The sequence below is a fragment of the Dysidea avara genome, chromosome 2, assembly GCF_963678975.1.
Source record: "Dysidea avara chromosome 2, odDysAvar1.4, whole genome shotgun sequence".
Lineage (NCBI taxonomy): Eukaryota > Metazoa > Porifera > Demospongiae > Dictyoceratida > Dysideidae > Dysidea > Dysidea avara.
Genome location: NC_089273.1, coordinates 29,152,206 through 29,170,000, shown reverse-complemented (window position 1 = coordinate 29,170,000; position 17,795 = coordinate 29,152,206). Strand labels below are relative to the sequence as shown.

General features: G+C 39.3%; 1 protein-coding gene across 4 annotated transcripts in view; it reads left to right on the top strand.

Annotated features, from left to right (window-relative positions):
* Positions 1 to 17,795, top strand: part of LOC136247036 (uncharacterized) — a 155,787-nt gene that overhangs the window by 59,489 nt on the left and 78,503 nt on the right. For all 4 annotated transcript variants that reach the window (XM_066038633.1, XM_066038631.1, XM_066038634.1 and 1 more), the window contains one exon: positions 10,370 to 10,542. In XM_066038633.1, the coding sequence (XP_065894705.1) occupies positions 10,370 to 10,542 (173 nt within the window). The remainder of the gene's footprint in view (positions 1 to 10,369; positions 10,543 to 17,795) is intronic.

Below are 17,795 nucleotides of genomic sequence, written 5' to 3'. Positions count from 1 at the left end.
CTGTATTTGGTTAATGAGAATATGGTGTCAGACGAAGAGAATGTTGATGAGAGTAGTAGTCCCATGGAATTGAAAAGATTAGAATTACAAGAAAAAGAGAAAGAATGAAAAGCACAATTCAAACTTGAGATAAAGGAGTGTGACATTGCTGTACGTACAATTGAAGGTTAAGGAGTTAGAACTAGCAACAGCTACTGCAAAACCTCCTAGTACTCCGGAGAAATTTGATGTGAAAAGACATATAAGATTTGTACCTCCTTTTTAGGAGACAGAGCCAGCCAAATATTTTAGCATTTTGAAAAGATTGTGACAAGTTTAAACTGGCCTGCAGATGTGTAGACCTTGTTGTTACAGAGCACATTAGTTGGGAAGGCTCGTGAAGTATATTCAGCCTTATCTGTAGACCAGAGCTCTGTTTATGACACTATTTAGAGTGCCATTTTGAAGGCTTATTAACTGGTGCCAAAGGCATATCACCAGAAGTTCTGAGCCACCAAGAGAGGTACAACACAAACTTACGTAGAATTTGCATGGGAGAAACAAACCTTGTTTTACTGATGGTGTGCCTCAAAGTTATAATCAATGGTCACTTTGAGAAGCTCCAACTAATCCTTGTGGAAGATTTTGTAGACTGTCTTCTCACAGAAATTAAAACCTTTTAGATGAGCAGAAGGTGGATAATCTACATCAAGTGGCCACTCAAGCTGATGACTATGAGTTGACGCATAAGGGCAGTTTTCACCAGCAGTCTAATCATTCAGATCCTGTTAATAAAACTTCAGGAGAAACAAGGCAGGAACAGGGCAGTGGGCCAGGTCCACTGAATCCACGGGATAAGAATCACACTGGCACATCAAGGTTGCCAATGATCTAGAACCCTCGAGTGTCAGAGGTGCCGCAGATGAGACTCACCTGAACAGGATGAAGTCTGACCTTCTGCACACAATCTAGAGGACCAACAACTGACACTTTTCTAAGGCATTCGTCAGTGGGCCCTCTGACTTCTTCAAGCAGTTTGGCAAATCTGCAGGTAAATGGCATTGAAGTTAACAAGTTCTATCTCGATCGGATCTTATTAAAGAACAAAATAGTGATCCAGAGATAAGGTCACTTAGCCAATGTGCTGTGGATGACATACAGAGAAGCAATTATCATACCGAATTGCCACTTCTGGAAGAACGGTGTACTTATGAGGAAATGGAGGTCACTAGAGATTCAGGCTTCTGATGAATGGAAGGTGTTGTACCAGATTGTTCTCCCACGGAAGTAACGCCATGATGTACTACGTCTGGCTCATGAAAATCCTATGGCTGGCCATTTAGGGGTGAAGAAGACCTATTGTAAGGTGTTAAACCACTACTGTTCACAGATATGTGAAGAGTTTCATTCATGCATGCCACATCTGCCAGATAATGGGCAAACCTACCTGTTTTTCCTTTGAAGCCCACTGCAGTGTTAGGTGAGCCTTTTGCTCATGTTCTTATAGTTTGTGTTGGGCCACTGCCCAAGTTTAAAAGTGGTAACCAGTTCATTCTCACTATAATGTGTGCGTCAAGTCATTTTTCAGAGGCTATTCCTCTCCGCACCATTAGGACACCGAACATAGTGAATGAATGCTTTAGTAATTTTTTTCACACTAGTGGGGCTTCCCTGATCAGTTCGGTCTGACCAGAGTTCTAATTTCATGTTGGGAGTATTCTAGGAGGTTACGTTTCAACTCGATATTAAGCAGATGAAGTCAACCGCATTCCATCCTCAATCACAGGGTGCATTGGAGAGATTTCACCAGACATTGAAAAACATGTTAAGGGCTCACTGGTTACAAGAGAAGAAAGAGTGGGATGAAGGCATTCCACTCCTACTGTTTGCTATATGAGAATCTATCCAAGAATCATTGGGATTTAGTGTTTGGCCATATACCACATGGCCATTAAAACTTCTTAAGGAAGTGTGAGGATGCCTCTGATAGACTCCTCACACATGCAGTATCTCAGATGTTCGAGACAGGTTACGTATAGGGCTAATGACATTGCACAACAGAAGCTTAAGGAGAGCCAAGGAAAGATGAAGACCTGGTATGACAGGAAAGCCAGAGCATGAAAATTTCACCCAGGTGACCAGGTGTTAGTGTTGCTCCCTATTCATGGAAGTCCCCTCCAAGCTTGGTACTGTGGACCATACATAGTAGAGAAGAAGACCATTGATGTCGACTATGTTATCAATACTCCAAGCAGACGGAAATCAAAATAGCTTTACCACATTAACAAGTTGAAGCCTTACCACAGTAAGGATAGTCCTGCCCCCTGCAACCAGTGGCTAATGTAGCACCTGTGAGCAGTCACCCTTCTGAGGATAGAACTGCATCTGGTGAAGAAATGGAGAGAAGCATGAAGCTTCAGATCCCAGATGTTCTCTCCAATCTAAGTGTTACATTGAACCACCTCCCAGAAAGGAGAGGAGTGTAACTAAGTAGCTTGTAAAAGAGTTCTCTGACCTGTTCCCTGACATTCAGGTAGAATAATGGTTACTTGTCATGATGTTGACGTCGGTGATGCTCACCCTATCAAGCAACACCCTTACCGAATGAACCCTCTAAGTTGGCTGCCATGAGGCATGAAGTGGAGTATATTTGACCAGATTTTACAAAACCGATCCAAATCGCACATCAGGCAAAATCAAACTAACACCTCCAGTGGATAGCTACACTATCGTACTAATAGATTTGACCCTCACTTCTACTCAAACTATATACTCGAGACTGGTTTCAACAGACATCTTTTCTGGGTGGTGTGTAGAGCTCGAATGGTGGTTTCAGGTCTTGTGAAGGACCTGGCTTGGCAAGAATCACTGGTTTACTGGTGGATAGCCTCGTAATGTTGGCCAGAGGTTTTTGTGTGATTTTGCTACATATCAGCCACTAAGGAGCCAACACAGCTGTGTAGTCTCGTTTCTGGACTTCAATCATGGTCTGCCTCCATTTTGAAGTCTAGCCCTTGCCTACCCCACCACCCACCACCCCTTTGTGAGTACTCATGATACTACTTTGCTCATCTAACTGCTCAGATTTTCTATCTTATTTGGCAGAAAACTCTACAAGCAGCTACAAGTACTGAAAGTGGCCTAAAAGGTAATAGATTGATGCATCTTTTGTGTTAATTTCATACACGTACTTGCTATCCTTGGAAAGTTATGCTGACTTGAATTCTTTACAACCATTTAACTGGATACTTCTAATGTGCGATTTGGATTGTTTTTCCAAAATCCAGTCACATATGTTACAGAACGGCATTATTGAACTGAGTCAGAGCCAATGGAGCTCCCCGTGTGTTCTGTTCCCCAAACCGGATAGCACTTTTAGATTTTGCACTGATTTCAGGAGAGTCTATGCTGTAACCAAATCTAATTCCTACCCAATCTCTTGAGTAGGCAATTGTATTGACCAGGTAGACCATTCACAGCAGTATATTAGCAAGTTTGATTTGTTAAAAGACTACTGGCAAGTTCCAGGAAACCTAGGAGATCTATGCATTTGGGATGCCAGACAGACTGTATCAATATACTGTTATGCCCTTTGGGTTGAAAAATGCCCCGAATACTGTACCTATCAAAGAATGGTTAATAAGGTTATTATAGGAGTGAAAGGGTGTGTATGGTACATATATAGATGATCTGGTAATTTACAGTGATAATTGTGACCAGGAATGTGAAAATAGGGCAGTGGGTACATAAAATTTGCCTAATTTTTCAAACTTTGACGTGTCATAACTTTGTATTCCATGATTCTGTAGTCATGAAATTTTCAACACTTTTAAACATTAGTTCGCTTTACAATTCGTGTTACAGAATGGAAATATTCCATTTCGGCATTGAGATATGACGTGTTATGTTACAGAGTGTAGTTTGTGCCCACCTGCCCTATTAATTTGCAGGCCCAGACACAATGGCCCTTATACAAAATGCGCGAAGCCATTTGAAGTTAGTTACACTGACCGCGTTACGTCTGCCAAATTATTGCACGTTGTTCGTGTCATGTTCGTGTCACCTGCACAGTGGGAGTTTGATTTGTACAGTGACCATTGAGAGAAGGTGCGTTTCTGTGTTATACATTGACTGAATGTAGTTGTCCTTGTAGTATGTAGTCGTCAGTAACAAGTAAACATGTTTACACGTGTTTTTAAATATGTGACCTAGTCTGGGAAAACAGGGCTTATCGTCTATTTAAAAGTACCGAGAAACGTCGGTTTCAAGTATTTAGTGTGTTGTAGCTCGCCAATGGTTGAAGCTATGTGTACCAAATTTTCACACATTTTACACCAATTCCTGACCTTCCACAGCATCCACTGTGCAAGTAGCCAATAACTAAGTTTCCCGCCATTTTAGATAGTTTTTAAACCGAGGTTGACTGTATCAGGCGAGCAGGAAGGCGGGCAAGATGGTGTTCAAAAATTGATAAGGAAGATGTAGGGATGAATTAGGCCAAGTTGTGGGCCATTGAGGTCTCAAAATTGGTTAAAATGAAAGGAAATTCACAGCAGAGGTACTTATTCAACACCACAGAGCAGTACAGCCACATACAGTCATCCCCAGACTGACCAGAGCTCCATTAAGGCCCCACACCGCACGTACGGATCGCCACTGGGCTTGGGAAAAGCAGCCAACAAAACCAGACCACTCCAGTCTAGCTGATTTTGATTGTGGAATTAGATAGTTTATTCATGTAGCTTTGTGTCCTAGATGAAAAATCGAATCTGCTGACATGGGCGATAAGACTGGTTTTCTCAGACTGGGTCACATATTGATTATGCTGTAAAGTGGTTTTTGTACTACCACACTTTAAAAAGAATTGTTCTGTATTAATATAGCTGAACAATAATGACGTAGTTTCTGGCCATAAAGGCTTGTCATAATGTTTCCTATGTATTCTATTATACTTTTACTGTGTAGGTCTTAGACCATGCCTCATCATCGCATTGTTCCTGCAACTCTGATAAGCCATCATGTGCTGAATTATCATTTCATCATCTTCCACTGAGTGATCCTGTGGTGCTAAAAGAATGGCTAATAAGAATTCGCTGAGAAAATACACCAGTCAATCATAATTCAAGAGTTTGTAGTGCACATTTCAAGGGGGAAAGAAGAGCAATGATAATTGTGTGCCAACTATTTTTGGCTGGTCCAAACCATCTCGACCACCACCCAAGAGAAGATGCACAGAGCTGGATGTGGAAGTGGATGTTGTCCAAGTGACTGCGGAAAGTGTTATGACTGTCCCAGTGAGAAGTGTGTCTACTGCCCCAGTGAGAAGTGTGTCTACTGCCCCAGTGAGAAGTGTGTCTACTACCCCAGTGAGCAGTGTGTCTACTACCAGTGTTTTGACTGTCCCAGTGAGGAGGGTGTCTACTGCCAATGCCTCGACTAATACTGTTCACAATGCTTTTAATACTATCACCCAAACATATCCTTCTTGTAGTGATGCTGTTATGCAAACTAGTATATTAAAATGTGATGTAGTTGCCCAACAGTGTATCATAAATCTGTGCAGACTGAACCTGAGGTGAGTGATTCTAGTACATCCACTGATGACTTGGATTTAGAGCCAGTGCCATTTTCAATTGAGCAAATCAAGACAATGATAATGATGTTACCTTTTACACAGGATTTACATCATTCCTTCATTTCTCAGCTTGTTTTAACTTTTTGAGACCAGCTGTTACCAATCTAACATACACCAGTAGAAAGAATTATATGCCATCTTCAAGAGGACACCCCCGTTGCTTTTCACCAAAGATTGAATTTTTTCTGACCATGTGTAGGTTAAGACTTGCCTTAAGAGAACAAGACCTGGCAAACCGTTTCCAAATAGCCCAATATTCTGTTTCTCGGATTGTGAATACTTGGGTAAATTTGTTGTACTATAAGTTCAAAGAAGTTCCTATTTGGCGTAGTAGAGCAGTGATAGACAATTTTATGCCAGAGAGTTTTAGAAGCACGTACCCAACTACACGATGTAGCATCAATGCCACAGAAATATTTATCCAGATGCCATCTAATCCCTCAGCACAACAACATTTTCCAGCTACAAGAACCATAATACATTGAAGGCTCTAATAGGGATAACACCTTCAGGAGCAGTTAGCTTTGTTTCTAAACCATTTGGAGGAAAAATTTCTGATCAGAAGCTCATGTTGCAATCAGGACTTTTGGACTTGTTGGAGCCTGGTGATGCCATTATGGCTTATAGAGGATTTAACATTGATGAATTCTTGCCATCTGGAGTTTCTTTAAATATACCACCTCGGTTAAATGAATCTGGCCAGCTTACTGAAAGAGAGCGTACCAATACTCGACGCATTGCAGCAGTAAGAGTACATGTGGAACATGCTATAGAACGTATAAAGAACTATGCCAATTTGCACAATGTACCTAACAGCATGCACAATAAGATAGACCACATGTTTTTTGTATGCACTGTCTTGACCAATTTTCTTCCTCCACTTGTAGAGTGATATTGTTGTAAGTTGTATAAATATTAGTGATGTATACAGGTACAATAAATATTAATAAACAACTAATGGTAACATAATAATAATCCTTATAAAAGCTTGCCCGTTTTGGAAATATTTCTGCATTCCATTGATAATCATCAAAGTTTATTCTTGTTATTTCTGTGGATTTTGGTGTCCAGATGATGAAATCACAGAACCCTGCTTGTGTTATGGCCATTGTGCTTTGTATTTGATAAAAATTATTATGTTTGGTATCAAGCTGGATGTTGTCCATGTTCCATAAGCGGTAAAATGCTCACAAGCTTCCTAGACTGATAACTTTGCAGCAGAGTATGGACATTTGATCTCAACAATGCCCACCATTTTTCCTGTTTTGTCAACTAAGACACCATCTGGGCTGGCTCCCAGATAAGCTGGATCACCCACATAAAAATCCTGCTTTTCGTAATGTAAAATGTGGGTGAATATTGGGAAGTTTTTCTGGTACTCTTGAAAAGCAACTGGCTCATGTTCTATACCCCACTGTATAGCTGGTACATTATTCGTTGGTTTTTGCAAAAGTAAATCAGCAGCCAGCTTATCAAATCCAGACTTGAAAACCTGACCAAAATGTGATGTGGTAAGTCTGCAGTAACGTTCCTCATGCCATCTGACACAGTTTGATTATAAATGTGTCTTTTCTTCAATAATCTTTCTTTGGTTTTTAGTAGGAGTAATACCATCAAAGAACTGCTGGCCATAACTCAAAATACTTGCAAACTTCAGTGGAAGATCTGTTTTTAACACTTGAAGTTATATACGTGGCCTAACACTTCTTGGAGTCAAAGGCAGAGATGGATCGAGTACGATAGAACTTGGAGCTTGAGTTAACAAATGTAAAAACCCGCTGCTTTTGGGTAGTAAAGCCAGTGAGTCCTTAAACTCAAGCAAATCTGCATTTGTAGTTCTTCTCGAATGCAGTGAGCGAGGATCAAAATTTTCACCTTCAGTCTTTTTTCTTTTACTTCCAAATACAGTACAGTGAAATGAAATTTCACCAACAGGTTTTGCTTCAAGCCTTCATTTTCGTGATTGTTGATGCCATTTCTGTAGCACATCTGTACAACTTTACTCTCTACTCTTCACAAAATCTTCTAATGCAAAACACACAGCAGCAATATGTTTGCAGCTACCACTAGGCCCACGTCCAGCAGGGCAGGTACATTTTGCACCACTAATGCTGTTTGATGATATGCTTATCGATAAGTCTATCGAGTAAACACGATCTTTCTTCATTTCTGGTAAACATTGGCACTTAACCAGGCATTCATCTGCATTTGTAGCAACACAAATGTCTTGAACATGGCCTTTGCTAAATAGTTTATAGCCATCAAGCCTTTCCAATATTGTCGCTCCAAGCCGTCATCTTCTCTAAGGTGGATAAAGTAGTTTTCTATTTTGTCTTCTGAAATAGAAGGAAGAAGACTTTCCTCCTTCTGTAACTTCTTCCATGTCACTTCAGTATTTGTAAGTCTCCTATCACAGGCAGATTTGCCCGTAGCAGCTGCTACATCTGGCAATTGATGTTCTTTTATCCTATGTAAGCAAAATTATGATGCTAAGTATCACACAACTCATTATTCCTCCTTTTCCCCTCTGGTAGAAAGATTGTGTTTAGCCAACAACACTTTTAACTCAGCAACTTTCATTGATTTAATCGATTTACTGGCCATGACCAAGCTTCAAAACAAAGTTTGCATAACTGTATTAATCGTCAACATCCCTAATTGCTCATAAGCGGCTTGGTTAGCCAATAACATGCTTATTCTTTTTAAAGAGCGAAGAACAAAAATCACCTTACAACGTAATCAATATATTTAAAAACACGTGTAAACATGGTTACTTGTTACTGACAACTACATACTACAAGGACAACTACATTCAGTCACTGTATAACATAGAAACGCACTTCTCTCATTGACAATGGTCCCTCTACAAATCAAACCCCCACTGAGCAGGTGACACGGACATGACACGAACAAGATAATGTAGCAGATGTAAAGCGGTAAGTGTAACAAACTTCATATGGCTTCATGCATTTAGGATAAGGGCCATTGTTAACAGCATCTTGTACAGCTCTGTGATCTTTTGTGCTAACTGTGGACTGCTAAGTTGACAGTGAATTTGGTGGAAAGTGAATTTTGTCATGCGCACATAGTTTTCTCGGCTATGTTGTTGGTCAAGGCCAGGTAGCTCTAGTGGCAGCTAAAGTTGAAACTATTCAGAGGTATCAAGCACCCAGTGATAAACGAGACATAATGACATTCCTGGGAATGGCAGGATATTATTGAAAATTCTGTCGTAGTGTCACCACTCATGGCTTTTCTTCAGAAGGACCAGAAGTTTATTCGGACACCAACTTATCAGAGCACTTTTGAGAAGATTAAATCAGTGTTGTTATACTTGTTGCACCCAACTTTAGCACACCATTCAAGTTATTTGTGGATGTCTGTGACATTGGAGTAGGTGGTGTCTTTCTGCTAGAAAACCTTCAAGGAATTGATCATCCTGTGTATTATTTTTCAAAAAAAAAATAACACAACTATTCTACTTGCGAGAAAGAATCTTTGGTTCTATTACTTTCCCTTCAGCATTTGTGACCTGGTCTGCAAAAAGGGATCTTATAGCCTTTCCAAATTGTCAAGTTTGACTAATCATAACTCCTCATTTGTTCAACCTATCACCTTCATATTACACCAAGCCATAGTGCTATGTTAGGGGTATACAGGGTGATACCACATTCACAAGTCCAGTTACAGGTTGCCAAGTACATGCAATAGAATAGGCTATAAGACCCCTTTTCCGTGTCACATTTTGATATTTATCTGTGTCCTACTGTTGCTCCAGTCCAACTGTATATTGATCATATTCATTGGTATTTATTAACGAAATGAAGAACAGTAATCAGAGGTTACTTCAATGGAGCTTAGCCCTTCAGGAATACTATTTTGAAATACATCATGTTAAGGGACGAGATAATGTTCTTGCAGACGCCCTGCCCTGCCTTGAGCCATGTGAATTTGACAGTTTTTGTTTCCTTCTGGGTTGTTGACACAAATTTTTTTTGAGTTGTATACATACTAATAATTTTATTATAATACACCTAAGTACTTTTGCTGTGCTGTACTTATCACCCTGTTTACTTTTGTACTGTATCTTTGAGGGGATTTGTGGGGTGTGTGTGTGTGTGTTTGTGTGTGTGTGTGTGTGTGTGTGTGTTATGATGGTGTATGTATTACGCATGTGTAAAGGCATTAATTAGAGAGTGATAATTTTTGTGGCTTGCATGCTAATGCTGATCCGTTGCTCTGCCGTTGATCCTGTCTCATAACACACTATGCAGGCATACATGGTGATATTAAGTGGAGTAATAACTCTTTTAGAGTAAAACTACATATTGATCACTGGGCTATATAGTTTATAAATGAACATTGTGTCAATTTTGTTGACCAGTTATCACAAATCATTATTCCTGCAACAGTGAAGATGAAACAACAAAACTAATCAATAAGCTTTATGCATTCCATGATAGCCTACTTAGACAAAATTGATGCTGGCTTTAAAAACTACAGATACATCTTTAACATTACATCTTCCAACCTGCACTGAAATACTAAATACATGGGGGATGGGAAACAGAATAGTGGCGTAATATACGTCACATTTGACTACTTTAACAAAGCAGTAACAGAGCTCAAAGTGTGTCAAAACGTTAACTCTTCAACAGTAAATTTTTGTTGTATCTAGCTGGAAATGAGCTAGGGACCTGTTAACTTTCTATTACTTGAATGTGTACATGCATTATGTGTTTTCTGCTTTTGTAGTCTTTTGAGCCCTACATTGCTGATTTGAATTGTTGTATTGGAAATGCCTACACATTGGAGGGAGAATTGTTAAAGCCTTCAGAGTACTTTACAAAAGCCTTGGAAATAGTTTCATCGCACAACAATTTTTTGAAACAAGTGCAAGTGTACATTCAACGTGGAAAAACTTACAGGTAGTTCCATGCGAAGTTAAGGTTTACTATGAAACTGTGTAATTGACTAATGGCCTATCTTGCATTTGAGGGTGAAGTGATTCAATTCACATAAAGCATTCCTTGCAATATGTGTGCTATGTTTTAACTTATATAATGTTATATAGAGAAAGTAATGTAAGCTGTTTGTTCTGCACCTAAGTTAAAATGTGATGGTTTAAAACTGTCAGTTATTCTACTCTACACAACAAAATGTATGAAGAGCAAGATCTTTTTTAATCCATTGTGACACATTGTGTGCCTATGGAATGTGATGTTAGAAATCACTCTTTGACATTGTATTACAGTTAGATAATAGCACTTAGGACCTTCACAAAAGAATTACAAGAGTTAAAATACACTACAGGGGGGAATATAAAGTTATGTAATATATTTTCTGCTTTCCATACACATTGCTATTATTCTGTAATATACAGGTATGTATTCAACCATTATATCAGTAAAAACATAAATAAATATTTGTGACTGTCTCTGGGAAAACCAGTCTTATCGCCCATTTAAAAGTATCAAAAAACGCCGGTTTTAAATATTCAGAGTGTTGTAACTTGCCAATGGTGGTAGCAGACCAATTCATTCTAGTTAATTGTGACAGTGAAATTTGATGGTGCATTCATAAAGCTTTGTGTTTGTGTGAAAAATCAAACTTCCTGTGTTGAACGATAAAACTGCTTTTCGCAGGTCTAGTCACATTTGTGTGACTTAATTAGTGAAAAGGAGTCCTCCACATACATCCATTTTACCACCTTTGACAATTTATGTCTTCAGATTGGAAAATGTTATTGCCTTAAAATTTGGTCAATAGTGAGAAACAACATAGTATGATAGATGGACAAAATGTCAGGTTTGTGTGTATCATGAAAACTATCCTACATCAACTGGCCTGCATGCACTACTGCCTTATGGCATACATTAGAGCTATACATAGTGTGGGGATAAACAGGGCAGCCCAAGAAATTGCTGATGCTAGGTGCTAAATGCGCCTGCATTTTTCCAATGTGGAAGTATAGCTGCTGTATTTCTATTGCTATAGCGAGTACTTAATCATATCAAGCAACCTTACTGCCCATGCCCTGGATGTCCAAAATGTGAATTATACAAAGTGTGCTAGCATGAATGATTGCATTGGTTGAGTGAAGGTGGATGCCAGTGATTAGTCAAGGGCAGGTGGGAGGGTGACTGTTCTTGGCATGTTTGCAGTAGCTTCAATCTTTATGACAGAATTCAGTTACTGGGTTCCATTTCTATTAACTGGGATTCAATACCAACTATACCCGAGACTTTCTTGTCTGTTATCCTTATTTACAGTGGTAAACGTCTTACATAGGGTCTTTTATGTACATAGAATTGGATGTGTGTAAAAGACCTTTTCTGCATATCCAGTTGCAAAATGAACAATTGCTCTTCTCTACCTCAGTATGTACAATGCATGCAATGCATCATGGATTCCCCTTTGTCATCTTTTGAGTTCCAGTTCTTTACACTGACAGCAAGGTGTCAATTTTCAATATAGCTTCCCCGTGGTTGTGTTGACTAGCTATCATGCAAAACGCTTGTATTTTCTATAGCAAATGGATTAATTACAGAGACATTTCTCATATTGTTCTTCTATTGTAATGCTGTGTGATGGGTGAAACATAGCTGAAAACAAAGCATATTGTCCTTATCACTTTTCAGTAATCGATTGTTGGGGCACACATTCAGACGCAAAATGGCATTTCTGCCACAATTCTTTCTTTTGATACTGTATGCACAGGTTCAATAGTCACAATCATGTTATTAAAAAGAAAACGAACAAACGAAGGAAAATTAAGGATTTTAAGTTGGATTATGAATCAAACAGGTGGTGAAACAAGAAAAGGAAAAGAGCTAAAAGTAGGGAAACAAAAGAGGTTGTCTATACCTGCAGATATACATACTAATGGATTGGATCCCTAATTCAATCATGGTTATAGACTGAAGTTTAGGGATTACTGTAAATGTCCATTACTTTACACATGTCTGCATGTATAGACAGCCTCTCTTGTTTCACTGCTTTTAGCTATTATGTTGTTTCATTACTTTACTCTTTGATCCTTAGTCTGAGTTAATACATGTTTGAGTGCAATATAATGTGACCCGCTGCACAAAAACTGGCCATTTTTGCAAAATTTTATTTTGCTATATTAAAATTTATTGAGATAAACTGGGTAATAATACAACTCCTACATAAGACTTTTACGCACATTTTAATTGCATTGTTATGTATTGAAACAATGCTCAAATCAATAAAACCTATACACCACCTAATTTTCCCTGCTCAATAGGAATAAAAAAAATATATTTTTCATGTTCGTACTGTGTACGGTATGTGAGTTCTGTGAGTTTATTTACAATGTGGTAGAAAAAGCTTACCGTCGTCATTTAATTGCTAAAATGGCCTTCTTCTTGTCCACATGGTGTACAGGGAAAACACTATACCTTGATCAATGTGCCAGTTCATGGTGAACATACTGAGCCAATTCATAACTTGTTTCAGTCGTAAGTTATAATCAATTAAGTAAGCATCTATAATTTATTTGCTGTATTGTTGCTGGTTTATTGCTTTCCACTCCTTTGGTACTACAGATAACAGAGAAACAAGAAAATGTATCTGTAAATGTATGCTATACTCAATTCTGAGTCCTGTAAATTAAAAAAAAGAAAAAATGGAATTTGAGATATGTGCAAAAACAACCAGATTTGCTCAGCATGTTATGTATTACCTTATTTGGCTTTAGGCTACCCTTAGAACTCACAAATGTAAAAAAGAAGTGATATCTATATTGAATGTCCAACTTAGAAAATTAAAATCAAGGGAGGAAAATTTATCAGAGGTGATAACCTATAAATAGCCTTTATTATGTTGATGTCCATTAATTTCATGAGATCACAATTGCGTCAAAGCCTGCCTGCCTGCCTGCCTGCCTGCCTGCCTGCCTGCCTGCCTGCCTGCCTGCCTGCCTGCCTGCCTGCCTGCCTGCCTGCCTGCCTGCCTGCCTGCCTGCCTGCCTGCCTGCCTGCCTGCCTGCCTGCCTGCCTGCCTGCCTGCCTGCCTGCCTGCCTGCCTGCCTGCCTGCCTGCCTGCCTGCCTGCCTGCCTGCCTGCCTGCCTGCCTGCCTGCCTGCCTGCCTGCCTGCCTGCCTGCCTGCCTGTTTTCTCTACCTGTCTTGTCTGCCCACCTGCATACCTACCTATGTGACCATGCATAGTCGCAAGGCTAGAGGCAAAAGAGAAGTGCATGGTCACAATTTTACACCATGGTAACAAACTCATGTGTGGTATGTGCCTTTCTATTTTGTCTTTTTAAAATTCAATTATAGAACTTTGAGTGGATGAAATCAAAGGGATGTGTACTTTAAATTTCATAAAGTACACTTTACACCGGTGAGCAGTGCTTTATTTCCCACAAAGAGTGCTTTATTGCACCACAAAGAGTGCTTTAATCGTGCAATAAAGCACTGTTTACGGTACAATAAAACACTCTTTGTGGGCAATAAAGCTCTCTTTGCGGTGCAATAAAGCACTTTTTGTGGGCAATAAAGCACAGTTTCCCACGTGCTCTAGTGCATGCTAATTACCTGTGGTGCTCATGCCAGTATGACTAATCACCCAAGCCGGTGAAGGCTGATAGCCTTGCCACACTGAGTAGTCAATCACCCCAGCCAATATGAGTTCTACCACTGGATTGATTTTATAGACATACCTAAATGCTTCGATGATGGGTGGGAGAAGATAACGTTGTTGTTACATTTGTTAATGTAAATGAACAAGTCCTGGAGATATCACATAAATACTTCACCATGTGTCACAATAGAATCAATTGTGGGATGTGAGCAAAACCTGCCAAAATAAGCGATGGATGTCCACCATGCCAAACTATGGTGAACTACGCGTGAGTTACTTTGTTAAACTAGTTTGTGCCCATTTAGAGCTGCTAATAATTCGTGCAACACGTGTTAATTGTGAGTCCTTGTGTATGGTGAAGCTACATGACTGGAAAGTTCCATAAATCATTTAAAGCATAGCCTTGCTTGTGCTATATGAAAAATAAATCACTCGTCACTTGGCCTCAATGCTAATAAAGCACTTAGCTTTGCCTCATGCTTTATTAGCATCTTGGATGCACACCCCGTGCTTTATTTTTCATATAGTACTTGTGGCAATGCTTTAACATATACTTAAATGATTGTTTACTTCTTCAGGCAAGGAAACCATACTGTGACATTAATTTTCCATATCAACACTTTCCTTAGAAAAGTGTAGCTAAAGCACTTACTCTATGCTGCATGAGAGAGTAGATACTTGTAGCTGAACTTAAAAAGCACACCTTTAAACAATCAGAACACACCTTTAAACAATCAGAACACACTCTTATGTGATCAGAACATAGTCACCACACTCTTAGTGATCTACAGTAGCTACAATCAACTGCAGTTTTATTTTGCTGTAGAAAACAAGACATGGAAGCCATGCCCCTTAATTTATTTGCATAGCTAACTCGAGATAAGAAGTGAGGTTGAGACACTCTAGTAAAGCAGTCTCAGTCACATGTATGTATAATGTGACCTACACTGAGAAAACCAGCCTTATCACCTACTTAAAAGTATTGAGAAATGCAGGTTTTAAGTATTTGGTGTATAGTAACTTGCCAATGGTTGATGCTACATGTAAATTTTTGCACATTGTACACCATTTTCTTACCTTCCTGAGCTTCCACTGGACACCTGGCTAACAGCTAAGTTTCTTGCCATTTTTAGCTATATAGTTTGTAACTGAATGTTGACTGTATCAGGCAAGCTCCAACATGGGGAGGAAGCTGAGGGGAGGACAAAAGGTTGTTTAGAAACTGAAAGAGTAATGAGGAATGCATAGGCTTAACTATGGACCATTTAGTCTCAAAAACACAGAACAGAGCTGTACAGCTACATACAGCCATCCCTAGGATGGCCAGATCTCCATTAAGGCCATATACTACTCATACGGCTCACCACTAAGCTTAGAAAATGCAGCCAGCAAGCAGACCACTCAAGACTGGCTGAATTTGATTGTAAAATTTGATAGTTTATTCATGGTGCTTTGTGTTCTTGATAAAAACTCAAACCTGCTGTTATGGGAAATAAGACTGATTTTCCCAGATCCATGACCAGTCACCGTATGACAAAAAGATTTTCAAACTAGTGCAATTAAAATTATCATTTTAAAAGTTCCAGTGGTATAACCAGTGAAACAAGAAATATCATGATGAGTGATGGCATTATAACAAAGCTATGTGAAAAATTCTTACTTTGGCATTGAACAAATAATGGTGGTAACATGTCATCATTCATCATGCACATTGTAGTGTGTCATGCGGCCCAAGAAGCCGACATGCAACACTGTGAGTATATTGACAGCAAGAAGAAAACGTGATTTTCACACACATCTAGTCCATAAACTCTTATCCAATTTTGCTACAGAACTAACTGCCAGGTATGGGAGTCTACATATATATATGAAGTTTGAAGAAAATCACTCCAGCCATTTCCTCAGATAAGAGTGGCCAAGATTTTTTTTTTGTTTTTCCTTCATTTTTTCTTCTTTTTACACATTTTGCAAATTCTGCCATAAATCATGGAGTTATGATCGATTATTCGTGTAAAACAAGATCAAGCTTCTGTCACACCCACAGGGTAAACCCCTTTAAGGAATGACCTAAATATTGCTATGTAGATGGAGTAACCATCATAGGAGTGCCTTTTGTGATTTGGAAGGAATCGAAGAGATATGGCGCAAACCCCAACCTGTGTCACTATTACGTGATCAAGTTTCACAAATAATTTTTACACCTACCAGGCAAACCACTAAGAAGAGTGAGCTGAAACCAATATGTGATCCAGTCTGGGAAAACAGGTCTTATCGTCCATGTCAGTAGATTCAATTTTTCACCAAGACCACAAAGCTATATGAATAAACTATTTAATTTCAAAATCAAAATCAGCTAGACTTTAGTGGTCTAGTTTTGCTGGCTGCTTTTCCCAAGCCCAGTGACAATCCGTACGTGCAGAGTGGGGCATTAATGGAGCTCTGGTCAGTGGCTGTATGTGGTTGTACAGCTCCGTGGTGTTGAATAAAGACCTATGCTGTAAATTTATTTTATTTAAGCCAGTTTTTGAGACCTGAATGGCCCATAACTTGGCCTAATTCATCCCTACACCTTCCTTTTCAAAATTTTAAACAGCCTCTTTCCCTCCTTCCAGGCCCCCACCTTCCTCCCCTTTTGGAGCTCACCTGATACAGCCAACCTCGGCTTAAAACTATCTAAAATAGCAGGAAACTTAGCTGCTGGCTATTTGAAGTGGATGTTCTAGATGGTAAGGAATTGGTGTAAAACGTGTGAAAATTTGGTACACGTAGCTTCAACTATTGGCGAGCTACAACACATAAAACTGAAATTTCTTGATACTTTTAAATAGGTGATAAGACCCCTTTTCCCAGACTGGGTCGTATATGTAGATTGAATAAGCATAGGAGAATTGAAGTAAATGCCATACAAAATCCAACTATGTGTAGCAAGTGAGTGATCAAGATACTCTAATAGTACATTCACCCTATTAGAGCATTCAGCATTGTTAGTAAGTTATGTAACAAATCATTGTGTTGAGAGTTCAGCTAAAACAAGTTATCCAGTAGAGAGTTCGGCTACAACAAAGTTACCCTAGGGTGATTTTTGTAGCTGAACTTCTCTACTGGGTACGTGTTACTTGTAGCTGAATTCTCTACAGGTGATGTGTTTCTAGCTGATTTCTCTGTAGGATGCTGAACTCTCCACAGGGTGATTTGTTTGTAGCTGATATCTCTACATGGTGGCTTTTTGTTGTTTAATACTCCACAGGGTGATTCTGTGGTAGCTGAGCTCTCTACAAAAATGTCACAATATAGAGAGCTCAGTTCAAACAAATCAACGTGTGGGGAGTTTAGTTATTACAAGTCATCCTGTAGGCAGTTTAGCTACAAAACAGCCACCCTGTAACATAAAAGTCACAATGTAGAGAGCTCAGTTACAAATAAATCAACCTGTCAAGAGTTCAGCTACTAACAAGTAACCCTGTATAGAGCTTAGCTACAAACAAGACACCCAGTAGAGAGTTCACCTAAAAGGATGTCACCTGTAGAGACTTCAGCTACAAACCAATCACCCAGTAGAGAGTTCAGCTACA